General features: G+C 45.3%; 1 protein-coding gene across 2 annotated transcripts in view; it reads left to right on the top strand.

Moving 5' to 3' along the window:
- Positions 1–5,784: 5,784 nt before the first annotated feature.
- The window catches only part of si:dkey-112m2.1 (transmembrane protein 132C), a 69,411-nt gene continuing 54,513 nt past the window's right edge, over positions 5,785–20,682 (top strand). The window contains exons 1-2 of one of the 2 annotated variants that reach the window (XM_062484592.1): positions 5,785–5,953; positions 6,654–6,736. In XM_062484592.1, the coding sequence (XP_062340576.1) occupies positions 6,688–6,736 (49 nt within the window). In that variant the 5' untranslated portion in view covers positions 5,785–5,953; positions 6,654–6,687. Of the gene's footprint in view, positions 6,737–20,682 lie in introns of both variants that reach the window. The other variant, XM_062484591.1, reaches the window with a different exon arrangement.

Below are 20,682 nucleotides of genomic sequence, written 5' to 3' on the forward strand. Positions count from 1 at the left end.
TCTCTCTCTCTCTCTCTCTCTCTCTCTCTCTCTCTCTCTCTCTCTCTCTCTCTCTCTCTCTCTCTGAATTTCAATGAACCGTTAAATCAATGAGGCAAATTTGGCTAATTTCCTAATCTAAAGTTCCTTGAATAAGCAATGTCTTTAAAGCCCTAATGTCAGGTCTTACATGCTTAGTTGCCAAGAAAAGAAGAATATCTAAGAAGCCATTATTGTCATGTAGGCGCTTTTTTAAATGGTTGGTATGGAGTGGGTTGAATGTATTCATGCAACCTTTGAAACCCACCTCCACTCACACGGTTATTTTCATCAAAGCGTGAAAACAAATTCAGATTTAACGCAGCATAATTGGACCAGAGGGGGCACAAAGATGTTGGAGAAAATGGCTCATTTTACTGCCAATGTTAGCTCCATTGTAGGCCCGGTGTTTTATTTTCCTCTCTCTAAGGCCCTCCACTCATCATTCAGATGGATACCCTTCATCCTGAATTATACTCTTGATCACCTGAGTCCTCCAGAGCAAAATTAATCATACGATAAGCAGCCACACACGGATGGTATCACCAAGCAGGCTGAACCATAGGGACACCTGGCCACATCGGATTGTCATGATCATGCCCCGGGTGCAAGTCGCTGTCATGGTTACGGGAAGGAAGCGGAGAACTTCCAGGACTCCCGCGAGGGGGCTGTATTTCCGATGTGTACAGAGGTAACCTCTGAGATGGTTGTGATACTCGAAGAATTGGAGTTGAGGGTCTTCAGAAGTCGCCCTGACAAAGGCAGAACCTGCTGAGTCGCTGTCCCAGTCTGTCCCCAGTCTGTCCCCAGTCTGTCCAAGGCTGTTCAAAGCTGCTGCACTGGCAGGAGGTAGTTGTATGGTGGCATGGAGAGATGATGTCACCTGATGCCACAAGACATGATTCCAACATTGTAGTTTAAACAATGCCAATAATAACGTTTTTAATATTATTGAATGAAATGTATATTTATCTACATGCCATGCTGCATGCCATATGTCCGTGGTTAGCGGCTTGACCCTAATAGTTTTGATGTCTCCGTGGAGACAGTGTCGTCGTGGCTGAGCGGTTAGGGAATCGGGCTATTCATCAGAAGGTTGCCGGTTCGATTCCAGGCCGTGAAAAAAATGACGTTGTGTCCCTGGGCAAGGCACTTCACCCTACTTGCCTCGGGGGGGGGAATGGCCCTGTACTTGTTGTACGTCGCTCTGGATAAGAGCGTCTGCTAAATGACTAAATGTAGTAGTGACACGTTGGTGTGTCATAATGTCAATGTTGTACTTTTGGTTCGTCTTGATGATTCATGTGCCTTTCCTGTGGCTTCATACCCCTTGATCAGGGCACTAAGGGAAAAGGGGAGACATGTGATCTGGTTTTCACTCTGGGGGGGAGTTAGGAAAGAGCGCCCTGCACTGGTTGAGGTGGAGATGGGCTAAGACGCGTAAGGTGCTAACACAGTCTGTCTGCCTTTCTCCCAACATGGGAAAATGATGGGAGGATAATGAAAAGATCATTAGGTCTGACGACGACAAAATGACTTCCGAGAAACAGAACAACGAGAACATGTTTTTAAATTCTTAAAAGGATTCTTTTCATCTTCCCCAATGGACTCACAATTATGACGTGTTTTAGAGCTATTACAGTCTTCAGTTATCTAGGATATCTGTCCTTCCCTTTGTGTGTTTGAGGAGGAAGTGGGAGTACGGTGGGAAAGCTAATGAAGGGTGGATGAATGGCTTGTCACTTTGGATGTGGTAAAAAACGTCAGTTTACTTTAATGACTTTCAGATTCATTTAGTGACAGTGATTCATGGAGAGTCTTTAATTGAAGCTGTCACTCGAGGTGATGTCCCAGGCCGAATGGAATTAGTCCAGGAACATAATTTACGGACAGAAATATTGCCCCCTAATTCACCGAGGTGATGGGTATTTTCTCTCATAAATGACACCTTTGAAATTCTTTATAATTAATCTACTTTCCTTCATTTTTCCAGACAATTCCAGGGGGCAGAGATGATCAATGCTGAATTACAAATCATAATGGGGCCGTCATTTTAATTTTCTTATGACGACAGATTACATTGTTTTTGGAGGATACACAATGTGTACATTACATTTACATCTTACATTACATTACATTATATTTACATGTATTCATTTAGCAGACGCTTTTATCCAATGCGACTTCCAAGAGAGAGCTTTACAAAAGTGCATAGGTCACTGATCATAAACAACGAGATAGCCACAAAAACATTGTGGGTAGCCAAAACATGAAGCATACATTGTGATATCGCAAATGAGTGCCAATGGGAAGAAACACAAGAGCATGTAGTCAAACAAGTTACAATTAAGCGACATGAACCTCAAAAATTGCTAGAGTGTACTTGTAGGAAAGCAAGTCACAATATTATAATTCACAGCGAGTACAAGAAGTTAAATCAGTTACAACTAACCAACAAGAGCAACAAGTCCCTCAATAAGAGTCATTGTGTTTCGGGAGGAAACTAACATCAGGCCTAGCATGTCATTCCTAAGTACCGTTGTACTCCCGGAACAAGTGCGTCTTGAGCCTTTTTTTGAAGGTGGAGAGACAGTCAGTGTCTCTGATGGAGGTGGGGAGGTGAACAGAAATAAGCATGTTTCTTCCTCTGGGTCAAGCTGTTCTGAGTGGCTGCTCTGTGGGGTGTGTCCATGACAACAAACAGGTTACTTGGGAGAGGAAGTGATGTAATCAAAAAATGGTGGACTTGATCATTGCAACTCCATCAATTTTCTCATCGATTATGAAATGTGGTCCAGTACCATGGTCACTGCATGTTTATGAATACATTCTTCAGCCTGTTGTTTCCAGAATGTTCCTCAAGTAGCTTCTATCTTTACTCATACAGCTCTGGAAAGAATTGAGAGACCACTGCACCTTTTTCTTTCATAAAAAAAAAGTTGAGAAGGACAATTTTGAGTGAGGGACAGAGGGGTAAAATTTAAGAGGCCACTGCACATTTCTCGACTTTTTTAAATGAAAGAAAAAGGTGCAGTGGTCTATCAATTTTATCCAGAGCTGTATCTTCATGGGAACCAAGACATTTTTACATTTCATATCAGCACACAAAGTACACAGTCTAAGAATAAAGGCCCATACAGAACATTTACTGTCACAACATACAGTATCGTTATCATGGTTATCACGGTTATCACGGTTATCACAGTTATCACGGTTATCATGTAACGCGGCCCCTCATCAAGTCTGGAAACCAAATGTGGAGTTTGAGATGGACCATTAAACACAGCTTTGGCTATCCCAATGTATAGATCAGTTACCATACCAGCATGTGCCAAATAGAAAGCATTTGAATGTCCGCTGGTCTGGTCCAAGCTATTAGGCAATGCCAAAGGCTCACTTTAATGCCATGCTCTCGGATTAAGGTGATTTTCTCTAACATTTCACATCCTCCTGCCGTAGATTTGACCACACTCCACGAGACACACACACGCAAAACTCTTTTGATGAGAACAGAACATCAAACCTGTCCTTTATTCTTTACATTTAGTCATTTAGCAGACGCTCTTATCCAGAGCAACTTAGAGTAAGTACAGGGACACGCCCCCGAGGCAAGTAGGGTGAAGTGCCTTGCCCAACACAACGTCATTTGGCACGGCCAGGAATCGAACTGGCAACCTTCAGATTACTATCCCGATTCCCTAACCGCTCAGCCACCTGACTTCCCTACTTTACTCGTTGCCAGGCAACACAGGTCGATTGGCGTCTCGCTCAGGATACGGTGTCACTCTACATGTAACGAGCGCAGATGACTGTTCATCTTTGACCAGAGCTATTACCTTGACCCGGAGCCTGCCATGGTAAATATGGAGAGAGGGGAGAATAGAGCCGGGGTGTAGGGGAGATCATCAGGGTCACACATCACTCACCCCTCATGGGAAAAGGTCTTACTCGGAGACTGATAAATGTTAATTACAATACCTGACATTAGCAGGCAGAGGCGATAGAACATAGACATTAAGACCCGAGGAGGAACATTGGCAATGTGTGTGTGTGTGTGTGTGGGGGGGGGCACATGTGGAGCTATCTCTCTACACGAGCTTCTCTGTCATGGATACCGATGGACTAACAACCTCACATGAAGCAAGACCGAGGCTGCCGCACCATTCTAACACTGCCTCATCAATACTTTAGTGATTCAATCTATAACTGAACACAGACTCCAAGAGCCGACCGGGCGTAATTGACGTGACAAATTCACGAGTGAACGACGATCTCTCCGTGTGTCGGACAAGCTGAAAGACAACGTCTGACATGGGGAATCGTCTGAATGGTGAGTTGAGTCCATCTCAAACGACGAAGCCATTAAGAATCTAGATGACTCTGCCCATCACTGGTCGCCCCCCCCCCCCCCCCCCCCGAAGACTATATCACCATGACGTTTCTAGAGTATGCAGAGTAGAGTGGGTGTTTTCCAAATACAAGACAGTATGGAGGACAAGGATCAAGTTGCCCTATTTGCGGCCTTCCCTTCGTAACCTAGCTCCCTGAATTCCAAACTCACTCTGCTGTTCTAGAACCATTTGAAATGTGACCCTTTCCCACATGAAAATATTCAACTGTTCCTCCCTGCTCTCTGAAACCTACAGTATTAAAAAAGAGGTTGTTCTACAGGGCAGCATTATAACTATAGTTTGTATGTATCCATGTGTGTGTGTGTGTGTGTACGTGTGTGTGTGTCTTCTTTTATGATCCAATTTAAAAATATATATCTCCAGGCAACCTAGGACAGCAAGATCAGACCGAGGAAGAATGGAGAAGGGAAGGAGAAAACACTTCCCTCTTTCTAAAATCACACAGTCTCTGGTCTTCCCCCGATGTCTCTAATTGCTGTTGAGTTCGGCAGGAGTAAATAGAGACGGCGCCTGTTCCTCTGCTCTCCTTTCATGTGTCAGCAGTTACGCAGTCCTTTTAGTCCTATGCTGAGCCTTTGAAACGGGGGTAGTGTGTGATCATGACTTGGGTTTACAAAATTGTCTCTGTCAAAAGACGAGTGTCATGTCCAGTAGAAAATCCGGTTATATTTTACACAAAGAAATACAACTGCAATGCAATGTAAGTTCAGTTTTATATGGTGTGATTATGTATGTGAGTGTAGTCGTTTATCCGAAAGTTTTTTATTTTAAGGATATATTCAATTTATCTATTCTAAAGGTTGACTTGTTGAGACTCAAAAGACAGCTTCGGGTCAAAAAACAGCTTCGGGATATTTCCCATAGGGGGCACTGTTGAATCTTAATAATGTTACTTCTTACCAATTGAGACACACAACAGGTAGTATGTGACTGCAAACTGACTTTCGTACATGATGAAAACTATCTTGAAGACAAACATTGTTTTAATTAGTGGTGAGAGTGGGTTGTCATGGTGAATAATTTGCATAATTACCTGAGCTGTTAGGTCAACTACATGACAATTCAAGATATATTGAATTCAGCCTAATTTGGTAGGATAAATAATTGAATCTAAAATAACAGTTTTCTATATAGCCTTATTTAGTCTACATATTTGATTAATAATTGGGTTTGTAAGCTTTAAAAATACATTGGTAACTATTTGTCAACACTTACGCTATATTAGGAATAGCTTATAATATTTTAAGTCAGAGAACGCCAATCAATGAGCCCCCCGCGCATTCAGACCACACAATCCTTATGACATGCTCGAGCGCGAAACGTTCCTCACATCCTTGCGGAGCGCCGGCAGGTTCAGGGAAATTGAAGTCGACTCACTTATTTTCTTTACGGAATGGGAGCATTGCCATCCTAGAGTAAATTAACTGACTTCTGTCATAGTTGGAACTAACAAAAATGAGCTCAGCGGGTACAAGATTATTAAACTGGACATCTGACGACTTGAATTCGATGTGATGTTTAAGGTATGAGCTTACAAGCGCGAGGATTTCCTTGTAAGACATGTTTTTCTCAGTCATTCGTGTTAGTTAGATGAAGACACGGTTCTAAACTTTGAGGCATTGAAACGGACGATTCGTATATTTCGCATACGTACTTAAATATTAAATGACCGTTAATTGCAGAATACTTTACAACCTGCGGACAGTTTGCAGCAGTGCACACGGTGGGGTTTAAACCTGGACCTGGAAGATGCCCCCTAATGCTTTGGAGAACGTTCATATTTCGGACCAAGTCAGATAACCCGATTTGAAGAGTTCGATGATGGCTGGATCAGGTTTTGCGCATCCTTAGTGCACTTAACGTAAGCGTAAACTGCTGGGTCTATAGCCGAGTTCTAGCATTTATACGTACAAATCCTACATCAGTGTCAAAAAAGTAATCGATCAACTGTTTACAAGTGGTTATTGCTTTTGCAATATTAGTCTAATTGGCCGAACAGACATCGGGATCAGTCGAGACGTTTAGGGCTAGGTAACTGGATAATCTACCCTACATAGCAGCAATGTCTCGCAATTGCCGGACTTTCCCAAACTACTGCGTCATGAATGGAGAATAAATATTGTTTTAATTGCTAAGAGAGGAGAGAAGTTGCTATCTTGTGGGCCTCTTCCCCTGGGAACATCGATAGTGGCCGTTTCTGCTTCGTCTTTCTGTCCCTTCCAGTGCGCGAGGAACTTTTGGAGAAGTCGGGAGGAAGATGACGCCTTCTTGCATGATGGGATTCGCTGTGCTCATGATATGCAGAGGTGAGCCGTTGATTAATATTAACTATTAACTTCTTAGCGTCTTCAATTCAGGAATGCACTAAAAAGGTACACGTTGACACACTACATTTCATTAGTGTTTATTCGATTAGTGTTATCCAAACTAATTTACATTTACATTTAGTCATTTACATTTAGTCAATTTACGGATTTCCTCTAATACGAAAGCAACAGGGTAGTAAATCGAATCAATCCGAGCTGAGCCAGTGGCATTGGTTATTTTCTCCAAATGATGAATTGCTAATTAGCTGTCAATATTAGATGGCATAGCCTGAGTTGTGTTGAGTCAGAAATAAATGAATAGATCGGCTAATTGATTTGAGTCATATGTAGTATGCTGGGTTGATTGAACTGTTTTAGAATGTATAACCGCTTGACCACAGTATTAGAATTGACAAAGGCATAAGAAGATGCGGGATGTTGTTTATTTTTGAGACAAAGGTGACCATGGCAGGTAACCTATGGGTGTGAGAACAGTACGAAGCCTGCCAAGGCTCGGATATGTGTTACTGCAGAACGAGGCCAGCCCTGCAGAAGCATAAAACACAGCATAATTATTATTGGACAGAGCCAGAAGACGACATTGTAAAGATAAGCAGTAAATGGAGTGTGCGTGAGGGGGTACGGGGGGGATTGCACCCACGAACAATGCAAAACAGCTTCTCCATCAGTAAACTTCTGGTCAGTTAATAAGGACCTTAACGAGGAACAAGACACATGGGTAAGAAAGTGGAGGGCATCTCTGGAAGGCAGACTACTTTAATTGGACTGCTCTTGTTTACGGTAGCTAGTTAACATTGAGGTGAAATGCTGCATGAGCATGCACGGCTAATGAGTTTCATGGGAAGTCAAATATAAATGAGTGATCAGAACGTTTTTTTAAAGAGGGTCTTCTTTTTTAGAATACCCCCACCATTGATCATGGTGGGGGTATGTCTGGGAAGGAGGAACTGGGAAATGTGACCAGCAACACTAATGACTTCTATGTCTGATTTTGAATGAGCTGATGACAGGCAGGAGCTCTCCTATGATCTCTTTCAGAAAATGTTCCAAATCTATTTACAGGTGTGTGGACATACTAGATTTAACTTTAACACAGACACACGCTCGCGCACACACACACCCACACACCCACACACACCCACACACACTCATCTCCCTGGGCAAACAACATAAGAGCCATTCAGCTGGGATCCCTCTCTCCGGGAGGTCTTTAGATATTAGCATAGCTAGCAGAGCTGCAGCTAAAGCACTCAGCATGCTATCATCCAATAAGGACAGAGATGGGGGGGGGGGAATCCACCAATAAGTGCTTAGAGATCACACCATGACAGAATGACAGAAAGATTACATCTGCTCTCCTCCACTGACAGCTCCCGGTCCCAGAAGAGACGCCTGCTCTCTCCCCTCTTCTGTCTGTCATTGGGGTTCCAATCCTCTGCAGAGTTCCTCTTTGTCTTGAAGGAAATGTAGGAGTTTTAGAGAAGACACATTGAGCAAAGGTTCTCTTCGAGAAGAGACGAGGCTCTGATGTCGTTCCTACGAAGCCAGGAGGGAAACCCAGGACTCAAATCACCACGGAATACCACAGATATGGTATACCTTTTGTGACAATAGAAGACAGTCGTTCTTCAGGGGTCATATCCCTGTTCTCTCTGCCTGCCTGCCTGCCATCCTCACCAAGGACAGTAGCTTGCACTGATTCTGTTCCGTAGGCCAAACAGGAGTTGGAGATTGATAATGGGTTGAATGGTTTGGATGGGTGGCATTGGATGATGGCATGTCTGCTGAGGACTGTGTGTTGCTGGTATAGTGGCTCTTTCTCACTGATTGTCTCCAACCCAGGTAATTCACAGCTATTTCTCATCGATCTGTTTCCCTTACCTCGCTTCATCGAAAGTAAGGAGAGTGAAAATGGCTAAATTGGAAATTTCAACCCCTTAACACAACAACAAATCCATGTAGCCACAGAGCGAAACTGGGTGAAGGGGAGGAGGGTGCATTTAGACAAGTAGATTTATAATTTCAAGACTTGATAGACACTCTGGAATAGAAACCTGAGGGAAACTGTTTCCCCACTTCTAAAAATGTGATTCCCAAACCACGACACTATTCCCTAACCAATTTTCAGCAACGCTGCCTCAAGAGTTGAAGCAAACATTGCCCAGGGCTCCACCTAGAAAGTGTATTAGAAATAGGATTGCATCCAAAACCTGTAGCCATAGGTATTATATTATATGCTTACATAAATTCACGGAGAAGGTACTGACACATTGGAATTCTTCAATTATTTATTAATGTTAATATATATATATATAAAATATAAAATAAAATATGTTAATATATAGTCAATATGAATATTCCCCAGATAGCAAACCCAAGGATGTTTAAATACATTTAGATATTCTGAAAAATGAAAAAAATCATGAGCTTTGATGTTTTAGGACTCCAAAGTATTCTATTACCAAGGGTTGAACACTATAATTATTAAGTACTTTGGGGATGACACTGAGCCATGAATGTTTTGGTTTCCAACTGCAGTTTATCGGTGCCCTGGTTGTGCTTACTGTTGCGAGTACATTCAGGTGTGAGGAAGAGAAATGCTGATCGATTTCTGTGCTTGTATACGGCATTCTGCAAAGGGTGGGAAAAAAATGCAGGGGGTCTGCGAAGACTCAATTTCTAGGTCCATTTCTTGTTTACATTGTATATGTTCAAAGCCAGTAGATTGCAATTTTGAGACACAACAGGAACATTCTATAGTGGAATAGATTTCAATGGGATGAAAAAAACGTTTTCATGCTTCAAAAGTATTATTGTGTGTGTGAGTGTGTGTGTTTGCGTGTGAGTGCACAAATAAACATTGTGACCATGAGCTCAAAACCTTGACACTGTAGGTTGCCGTTGGGATTCTAGATTCCTTCCCCCCCTCACTGTTTGACCCTTAAGTCCTCCCCTCCAAGCCCCCCCTCTCCTTCTCTCCCATCCATCCCCTGCTCTCCCTCCTCCGCAAAAGTCCGACTCAGTTCACCAGCAGGGCAGCCACACGGAGTGGCAGCCAGCCATCATCAGGCAATACTGCTGACCCATGCATCGTTTACATTAAACTTCTCTGTGGCTAAGAGCTGTGATCAATGATAAGATTGTACTGAAAGCAACAGCACTACCACCCCCCCCCCCTCCCCCACACACACACACACAAACACCTCACCCTCTCTCCCCTCTTTCCTCTTGTCCTTCACCTCACGCCGAAATTTAATTACCAGGAGTAACCGGGGGGCGCAGCAGAGTTTCAGCAGAATGAATCTAAATGGAAAAGGAATAGGCAATCGTCTTCCCTTCCTGGCCAAGCTGCTGTGAAACGTCCCACAGACAAAGCGAGGGAGGCAGGCAGCGAGCGCTCGTCTCATTGAGCTCCTGTCTGCCAATTTCCTCTCCCAGCTGCGACCCCCCACATCTACCGAGATTCCCCGGCGGGAGGCCATTGTGCAGCCGTGTCTCTTGTACACAGACCGGGGGAGACACGGCCATGCCTTCACAGCACAGAATCCGTTGGGTCTTCAGCCTCGCTCTCAGTCCTTCTCCACCACCACCACCACGTCAGATGTCGATACTAGAAGAACCAACAGTGAGACCGTGGGCTCAGATTTACCCTCAATCTGATCTCAATATTAATCCAATATGGTTTTTTGATGGTGTGAGCCAGGCTTGGCACGCTTTTGTTGTCTATTCAGGATTGTCACAGTGTATTCCACTTAAGCTGTTGTCTCCGTGGACTCCGTTTTGCCTGTATCTCCAGTAAACACAGTAACCCTGCCCCTATAGACCAGCCCGGAGCCAGACCTGGAACCAGCTCCCGGTAATGGAGGATAAATCAGCTCTTAAAAGGCGTACATGGAGGGGAGGGCTGGCCCGAGCCGTCGGATTTAGACAGAGCCATTCAATCCCCTTCGTATCACTGAGGGCTTAGTGACTGTGTGTAGGCTGGGAGGGTTCTGACGCTGGTTTCTGCTGCAGGTAATTGGGCCTCTCTGTGTCTCCAATCTCCATAAACCTGGCATTTTAGCTTCTTACATTTACATTTAGTCATTTAGCAGACGCTCTTATCCAGAGCGACTTACAGCAAGTACAGGGACATTCCCCCCGAGGCAAGTAGGGTGAAGTGCCTTGCCCAAGGACACAACGTCATTTGGCACAGCCGGGAATCGAACCGGTAACCTTCAGATTACGAGCCCGACTCCCTTACCGCTCAACCACCTGACTCCCTGTTCTTGGGAGAGAGCTGGCGCCTTGCAGTGGTGGGAGAGGGCACGCCACCTTTAATCAAGGTAACCGATGAGGCTTGGTTTGTGGGGTGGGCCACCCATGTCCTGGCTCAACTCAGCCAGTGGTGAGTGGGGGGATGGGCTCCTGGCGCTACTAGTCTGCACGCACACCATCGCCTAATGCTGGACGCCATCCTCCATTTTTGACTTTTGCCTTTGGCGTAATCCTAAATATCAGATGGCACATTTGTGCGCTGATCCCTGTGTCTGTTTGGTTTGACCGCCGTGTGATCAATGCTGAGGTGGTGCTTCTGATGGGAAACGTACCACAGCAGCATTCAATAGAGACACAGCAACATATCAAACACACAGCATCACTCATTATTGCAGTGCTTTGGTGTCCCATCTGTGGTGTAGAAACCACCCTGAAGCTGGACCTAGAAAAGGTTCAAAAGCCATCCAGCACATCATAGACACTCCTTAAAAAACACCAAAGATATTTCAAGGCACATTTAATTGGTGCTCTATTTGACATTGTTAATGATGTTTTATACCCACTCTGCCAATTACTTCATAATCAGGTTTCCCAGCATGTCTGGGTAAACGTTGTGTTGTTTTTATAAAATTCTCACCTAGCCTATCTCAGGTATGCAGGCTTGCACACAGGGAAAATCCTCCTCTCTGTATGGCTAATTAGTACTATTTTCATTCTGTTGTCGTACATCTGGAAGCCCTTTCATATGTAAATCTGATTAATTTACCCTGTGGTGAGCTCATCGGATTGGATTTACATTTAGAGCTGATTTTTCCTCTTCCTCCCGTGAACTCTCCCAGCGTGGATTCCGGCACGCCAGATTCTGATGACCTGACATTTCCCGGCCTAGCTAGCGCCTCGCGCCGCACCAAGCATTCCCCCCCGTGCACGACTGCGAATCAAAGCCGGGGAAACGCCCCCCCCCCCCCCCCCCCGCGGCTGGTCTAAAATTACGTCTTACTTTGTTATTAAACACTGGATGGCAATGGGCAGTGGCGGAGTGCAGTTATGCGCGTTGAAGGTTGGATCAAAGACTCTGAGATCCAGAAGCCGGCCTTGAGTGGATGACCCACTGCCTCGTGAATGGAAAAGATGGTGGAGGAAGGTTCTAGAACGTTATGAACTGTCATCATGTCGTCCACAAAGGATAAGAGTGGGCTGTGAGTGTATCAGAAGTAGTGTACTTTGTTATTGGAACACACAGAGGAATTGATTGTGTCTTTTGTTGCAGTTGTGTCCGTTTAGGGGCCCGATGTTATTATGGACGTCTGTAAAAGATGCAGCCATTGAACGGGAGGGATTGAGAGCTGAATTCCTGGTTATTCAACCCTCCAGGTCTAGTATAACAGCATTCTAAGAGGGACCGAACACATGTATTGTGAAGGAGACACTTGGGCTGCCCAATGTGTTCCAGTGATAATCCCCCACTCGCTTTCCTACGGATGACAGCTGGCACGAGCAGGTGAGTCAGTCTGTGGCACAACACCGACAAGCCAGAAGTGAGGCTGGGTGCATAAGGGCCCTCCTGGCTTTGACAACGCTGTGCCAACGCTGTGCCAACGCTGTGCCAACGCTGTTCACAGCTAGTGTTGGCTCTTCCCACACCATCACATCACACAGTACCGACACCATTGAAAAACCTTGAGTGCACTCTCACTGAGTCTTAAAATCGGGCCGAATGTGCTATCAGCCTTAAGTGAGTGCATTAGTTATCATTAGCGCTGTAATTCTTTTTAATAGAGCTTGATGAATTTGCTTTGAGTTGTGTGAAAGAGAATCAGCTGTGCTTTGGTTATCATCCAGAAATACAAACTTGTATTCTTTCTAATTTATTTTCATTTTCCACATTGCCCGGGAATCAAACAATCTATCTGGACTGCTGCATATTCAATGAATCTTTGTAGACTAATTATAACGTGCAACTTCATAAACTACAGGCTGCATGCGGTGACTCAATAATGCACAGTGGAAAATAAATTGATTTCTGCTTTGATGCAGCTGTGCTATATCTGAGGAATGCACGCAATAACAAGTTTTTTTCTTCTATATTCCCCTTTATATGATAATTTAGTCTAGAAAAAGTTGTACGGTTTCCCTTAGTGAGAGAAATGCTGGAAAGCTATTCTTAGCGGTGAACAAATAAATAGACGATATTGAGTGGAGGTTGTGCTTCTAGCATGGTGACACTCTGATAAAGCAATACATTGGAGGTAGGTTAATATTAAAACACCCGAGGCAGTTTGAGTTACTCTTCAGAGGAGAATAAGTCCATCCTTAGAAGCTGGTGCCTCTAAACAGACAATGATGAATGTGTGTTTGTATGGGTTTGAATCTCTGATGTAAACACACTTCAGCGCACAACACACAACATACAGATGAACACGCACACACATTAAGCTTGTGGAGCATGGTTTAGTGGCGTTGGCCCCAGCTGCGTGTAATTGAAGACACAGGATGGGTAAATACCATCTGGGCGTCAGGTGAAAGCAGGTCACCTTCACACCTGTTAAACGGGACAAGTGTTTAGCATGGAAATGACCAGCAGACTGCTTGCCAGTTAGCGCTGAATGCTATGTAAGCAGCTGTGTCTGGATGGTGACTGTGTCACCATGTGGTGTTTGTATTAAAACACGTCTCCAGGTTAAGGATGAGAGAGACAGAGAGAGAGAGAGAGGCAGAGAGAGAGAGAGGCAGAGAAAGAGAGAGAGAGTCAGAGAGAGAGAGAGAGAGAGAGAGAGAGAGAGAGAGAGAGAGAGAGAGAGAGAGAGAGAGAGAGAGAGAGAGAGAGAGAGAGAGAGAAAGAAACGGACTATGAGAAAAGCTACTCTCAAACAAATTATGTTCTTGCAATCCTGTTCCAGCCAATAGCCTATGGCGAGGCAGGTTTTCCTCCTTGGTTTAATTTGTGAAACCACTATCAATCTAACTTGGAGCTGGAGAAAATTGTGTAGTTCAGACAAGAATTGTGGGCGCTGTTTCACATATATGACCCTAGTGCAGCTTTGAAGAGATTCTGTAACAGTAACTTACACTAAATAAGACAGCCTACTGACAGGTACAAGGAGATTCCCCAGTATTTTGTTATGTGATAATCTGAAAGATTTAAGTAATTCCACTGCTGCTTATCTTTCCTTTTCTAACTATTAAACGTGTTCCTGATCAGGTTTTTGGTTTTCCTCGAGGCTTCTCTCCGATATTGACTTGTGCAACTCAATGTAGATTAAACAACTGTTAAAGAACTGGAGGGAAAATGCAAACAATTGTAACTAAACAAAATAGAACTACAATAGTCTATGTTTACAGTTTACGGTGAGACATAATTATATTTCAATCATGCAAATGAGTTGGGTTTTGGTAGTTAGGCGGCTGTTGGGGTGTGTAATTGAAAACGCAGAATCATTTTTTTTCCCCGCATCAAAATGTCGTGGAATGTGCCGGCTTGGTTGCTAATCAGAGCGGCCCCCGCCTTTCGCACGGGCCCAATAGTTGTTCAACCTCTCTAGAATTGAATCATTTTATCTTAATTAACTGTGCAGAATCCATCCAGGTTTGTGAGTGTGCCAATTTCAGCCCCCCACCGCCACGTATTCATACTGCGAAAAATCAGCTTTTCCCCTCCGCTTTTAATAAATATTTCTCGTTTCCTTGTGATATCGACTTGCGAGCAGTAATCGACTGATGGAATGTGATTTGGTACGCTGGATAGATGGTATCTGAAACAGATTATCTTGCGCTGTTGGTGAAAGACCTGGAGTTTAGATGGGAGGGAGCACGATGCTTTTAAACTGTTAATGCTAGTGCCTTGCAAATCAAATCAAATGTATTTGTATAGCCCTTTTTACACGCAAGCATGTCACAGAGGGCTTCACATATGCCCATAGAACTGCCCCTCAACCAACCTAAAACCTCAAGGAAGACAAGGAAAAACTCCCAAAAAACTCTCAACAGGAGAAAAAAAAATGGAAGAAACCTTGGGAGGAGCAATTCAGAGAGGGATCCCCTCCTCCAGAGACGGTTGGTGAGAGAGAGGAGCAGAACACAGGCTAAACATAGTCATACAGTGTCGATGGGTTTTTAAAACACCAAAATCCATTATTCAAATCCTTGCAGTGGGGAACCTCTATAACCCAGGTATTTCTAGCTGACATTTCCCAACTTTCAGTGGTTCCCGAGTCTAACCACACAACTATGGCTATAGCCTAGTCTAGTGTGCAAATCAGGTGAACCTCCACGCTTTCAAAGGCATATTTGCTGTCACATTTCACAATACTTCAATTCCCTTACTCTCTTTTTACAATAATTGTCCTCTTATTCACATACTCTCCTTTTATGATAGTGTGGTAAGATTTTCATTTTCACTTGCTTACACAGCCATAGTCACCAGAAAAAGAATAATGCAAGAAAAAGAGACCAAAAAAAAACCCCCATTTAAATTGTAAACCTCTGCTGTTATACTATCACTGCATCTTGTACCTTTCCTTCTCCTTCCTTGCCGCTGCCTTAAATTCCCTTGATACTGGAGATTATTTCCTCGATAATGAGCAGCAATTATTTTAAATCTTGTTCCCAGTGTGTCCGACTGTCCGATACTGTCCGGCAATGTAATTTCACAGCCTTTAATTGTTGCTTCAATTTATTTGCCTGCTCCATTTGAATAATATGGAAATTAATTTGAATGAACTCATGTCAGATTCGCCTTGTGTGCGTGTGTGTGTGTTTGTGCTTACATGTTTGGCACCCTCAAACACCCACTTGTCTAAAATGCTCCACTGAGCTCCCAGTCAGTGAAACCGTGTCTCTGCTCTGTCTGCAAGCCTGCACCTCTCCAATACATACCACTTTACACAACTGTCCAAATTGCCTGTATTTCGGACATATTGTGGAGCACTTGGGAACCATATTTCTGTCCTCAAAGCCTGGACCCACTTCTCAGTCACTTATCTCCCTCCCTCTTTTCTTCTAGACTAGCCTAGGAACGACCAACAAGTACAAAAGCAAAAGAGATTCTCCCCCCCCCCCCCCCCCCCCCCACCCCATAAGATGTTCAGAAGCGGAGCCAGCCGTTGAAGGGCTTTTACTCCTCAGTCCGGCTGGCGCCGGGCGACTTGTTCCTGTGATAAAGGAGCCTCGCCTGGTTCTGGAGCTTTTCCTGCACTTCAATCCCCCGCTAAATGAAAGACGAATGTGGGCAATTAGTGAGGCAGCGGGCGCATGCAAATGCTTGGTTTTGGCTGCTGGGCTTGTGTCCTCTGGCGTTATGTAAATATTGAATGTGGTAGATTGGGTGTAGCGACAGAGGCCTGGGAGACAGGACTGCTGACAGCCTGCATGTATGCCAAGAGCACGGTCCATAAACTCCATGTTGTCGGTCCCGAAAGATGGTCTTTTCATTCTCTATCTATTGTTTGCTCGTGTGTATTTATTTGTTTGTGAATGTCAGTATGTGTGTGTGTGTGGCTGTGAGTGTGTGTTCCTCCAAAGCAGGTGTGTCGTTGTGTCTGTCAATAGGAGCTGCATCGGTGTGTTCGTGAGGGAGGCAAGCTAGTCTCCCTGGGGCCTAGCCGTAGGTAGAGGTTGGAATGGAAAGATGTAAGGGCATGGAGATGACACTCACTGGCTGATGACGGATGGACAAACTGGTAGGCTGGCTGGCTGGCTGACTGGCTGGCTGACTGACTGACTGGCTGGCTGGCTGGCTGACTGGCTGACTGGCTGACTGGCTGACTGGCTGACTGGCTGACTGGCTGACTGGCTGGCTGGCTGGCTGGCTGACTGGCTGGCTGGCTGACTGGCTGACTGGCTGGCTGACTGCATGACTGACTGCATGGCCAACTGGGTGGCTGGCAGCCTAAAGGGATAATGCAGGAGAGAGGGATGATGTGGGAGAGAGGGATGATGCAGGACAGAGGGATGATGCAGGACAGAGGGATGGTGCAGGACTGAGGGATGATGCAGGAGAGAGGGATGATGCAGGAGAGAGGGATGATGCAGGACAGAGGGATGATGCAGGACAGAGGGATGAAGCGGGATTGAGGGATGAAGCGGGCCTGAGGGATGATGCGGGACTGAGGGATGATGCAGGACAGAGGGATGGTGCAGGAGAGAGGGATGATGCAGGACAGAGGGATGGTGCAGGAGAGAGGGATGATGCAGGACAGAGGGATGATGCAGGACAGAGGGATGGTGTAGGACTGAGGGATGATGCAGGACAGAGGGATGGTGCAGGAGAGAGGGATGATGCAGGAGAGAGGGATGATGCGGGACAGAGGGATGAAGCGGGACTGAGGGATGATGCGGGACAGAGGGATGATGCAGGACAGAGGGATGAAGCGGGACTGAGGGATGATGCAGGACAGAGTGATGATGCAGGACTGAGGGATGATGCAGGACTGACGGATGATGCAGGACTGAGGGATGATGCAGGACTGAGGGATGATGCAGGACTGATGGATTTGTCATATGCATCCCCAAGAGATCAGGAAGAACTGGATCTGCTGGTGGAACATTTGGCTCAAAATATGTGTTGATCTTACTGGCCTCTTTAGAATCAACATGGGAACCCACAGCTAATTATGAAGATAATTGGACGCGTGTGTGTGTTTCTGTGTGTGTGTGTGGGCGCAACATTAGCATCAGTGGGAAGAGTACCGCAGTCAGCGCATGGGGGAATCGTCTCTGCTCTGCACACCCCACTGCTCACCACAGACGATCTGCTCAGACACTGTTCTCACAGTAGCCGACTCGGTCGACGGGCACAGCCAGTAGCGCGGGACACAGCGCGCACAGCGTGGGCCTCGATGCCATCTCATCTCAGCTTCAGCCAGGAGTGTGACCACGGGTGTGAGACACCCTGGGAGGCAGAGAAATGAGTTTTGCACAAACTCTGAGTCAGGAACGAGAAAGCTCCCTGGGGGGAACTCCAAACAATGTTCAGAGGTTGTGTGGAGATGTCAGGCTGGACTGCCGTGGTTTTTTTTTGCTGTGGTATCATATTCTGTGGTCATTTGTTGAATTACTGTAAATAGAGGTCTGTTGGGTATTGCATTTTTCACACAGTTTGGGCAGGAGTGGGTGAGATTGGGAACGATTGCAGTCTATGCAGTTTCTTTTGGAAAGTGGTGAATTTTGAGTTCCTGTTTTAAGGTGGTCTTTGTTAGTTTGTTGGTGTCAGATGACTGAGACACTGTACTCCATACAGTAAGATCTGTGTTGCCTTTAAAAGCTGGAATGCGTGAGGGAAGGTTCGAGATAATAATGATCAAAGTTACTGGGTAAACTTCTCCTTGCGGTAATTTCTGCCTGACTGGTATTATTAGCATAGAGAAGAGCGAGAACTCGTGTTTTGTGATCCAGCGGGAGCCAGTAGCAAGATAGGCACAGCAGGCAGAAATAAGTGCCATTGGAGCACTGGGGCTTTTGAACTCAGTCGTTTACAGGCCACAACCGAGCATCGGGTGTTGCGGCTTTGAAAGCTTTCTTTAAACACACCCAGTTATATTGCAGGGAAACAGATCATATCCCCACTATGATTTTGTTAAGTGAATGTCTCACACTGGCTTGACTGAGTGTTTCCTCTTCCTTCTCTGCCCATAAAGAACCAATCAAAGGGAGGGGGAGGGTTTGTTTTGACAGGCCGTCTGTATCCAATGGATTTGTCCAGAGCCATCCACTTGGTGTCAGATCGATCGACACCAACACTAACAAAACAGCATCTCCCTGCCGTTATTTAAGGGAGGCGATTAACTTAGAAAGGAGAGATTCATTTTGGGAGCGCCCGGTCGGGTTTGAAATGATAATAGGAGGCTTGGGTATCGACCGGGTCTCTTCGCGGCACTGCCTCTCCCGGGTCCCAGGGTGAGCTTGTCTCCTCTGCCTCAGACATCGAGGCAGAGGAGAGGTGGAGACAGAGGCAGGAGAGACATGGAGAGGTGGAGGGAGATGAAGAGGCAGGGGGAGACGGGTCAGGGGAGAGGTAGAGACAGAGCAAGGAGAGGACAGGCAAATCGAGGAAGGGATCGAAACAGTTAGAGTCAGGGAAGAGGTCGATACTGAGGCGGGGGAGAGGAGGCAGATGGAGAAAGCAGAGGAGAGACAGTCACAGAGATATGAGCGAGGTGTGAGGGGTACAGAGACGGGGGAAGCACCATGAAGAGATACAGCGAGAGAGCCCTTCTTCCTCACGCCTTCTCTACGACGTAAAGCCACGCGTCTGTGTGCGGAACCGAAACCCACGCCTCAACAAACGGTGGGAGGACTGGCTATTCGATATCACCAACCAAAGAAAGAAGAAGGGAAAAAGACCCCCACTCTTTCCAGAGGCATCATTACAATCACTGAGAAGCTCTGAAACACTCTCCTCACCCCCCGAAGAAGTTCCTTGGAGTTGTTTCGGTTTTCAGAGTGTGGTTTGACATGCCAACGTGTTGGCGTCTGATGCAGTGGGATCCCTTTGATGTTCGGCTGGCTCTCTCATTGAGATTGCAATCTGCTATGTGTGGGGGGGGAGCCCTTGAGGTTTGATGCAATGTCCTGCAGCTGTGAAGCTGTTCATATTTTCCTGGTGGGAGGCATTATTCTCCTTCATGGGTCATCCGTGTTGCCTGTCTAGGCTGAGAGAGGCACAGGCATGGATGCGATTCCCCGTTCGTCGAATCAGCTTTGCTTGAAAATCAATCGGTGTCTGCTGGTGGTATGGTGAGTTCAAAATACGGAGTCGATCCTACCGGCCTCTTTCGAATCAACTGGGTGTGTGACTACCCACTCTTCCCAATCGAGAAGTCTCTAGATTAAGCTAGCACAACTAAAGATTGGCATCACTGAACCGCAGTGAAGATTAAACTGTATTTTATTGGTATGTGCCTGGTTGCAGGGTACAATGCATATTTTTCTTGGAAACCTCTTTTTAATGGGAACATTATACTATGAGACCTTAGAAGGGAAGTCTATTTATACTAAGAATTCAGGCTCGAGCAAAGAAAGTGAACGTTTCATACAATGGTTAAAGCTTTGAGCGATGATGAAGGATGAAGGTAAAACATAAATAAATTAAACATACATTCATATATATCTATACTATATCACATGCAGTATACAATCACAGTATGTCCTTCAAGACTTTTTTCACTGAAAGCATGGTTAGATTTGCTTTCAGTACGTAAGGTACTGTAGAACTTAGGTCATCTCTCAATAAAACTCCCAAGAGTCGCAACAGACCTCCAGTTTGTTTGCAGTACCTTCACCTTTCCCATCGATGAGGTAGGATCTGATGTCACATGACTGAACAGGTAAAAGCTTGCTCTCCTATACAAACCATTTACCAGCCTGCTGATCAGTGCAGTTCCAGAGGGAAGTTCCAGTTTTCTTGGGTAGATTATACTTTCAACCTGTAGGCCATATGACCTTGGAGCCACACACTCAGTTGTATTTCAGCCGAGAGTGATGGAGCAGAGGGAGAGAGAGACAGCTTCTTAAAGACTGTCACAGAGGTATAGAGACATTTTATTATGCGGCTTCTTATTTTATGACCGACCATCAAAAAAAAAAAAAAAAACGGAGAAACGGGCGAGTGCAAGGTAATTATCCTCCCCCTGCTGTTAGCCGGAAGAACAGGCGGCAGACGAAAAGCTGGA

The sequence above is a fragment of the Osmerus eperlanus genome, chromosome 18 (assembly GCF_963692335.1).
Source record: "Osmerus eperlanus chromosome 18, fOsmEpe2.1, whole genome shotgun sequence".
Taxonomy (NCBI): domain Eukaryota; kingdom Metazoa; phylum Chordata; class Actinopteri; order Osmeriformes; family Osmeridae; genus Osmerus; species Osmerus eperlanus.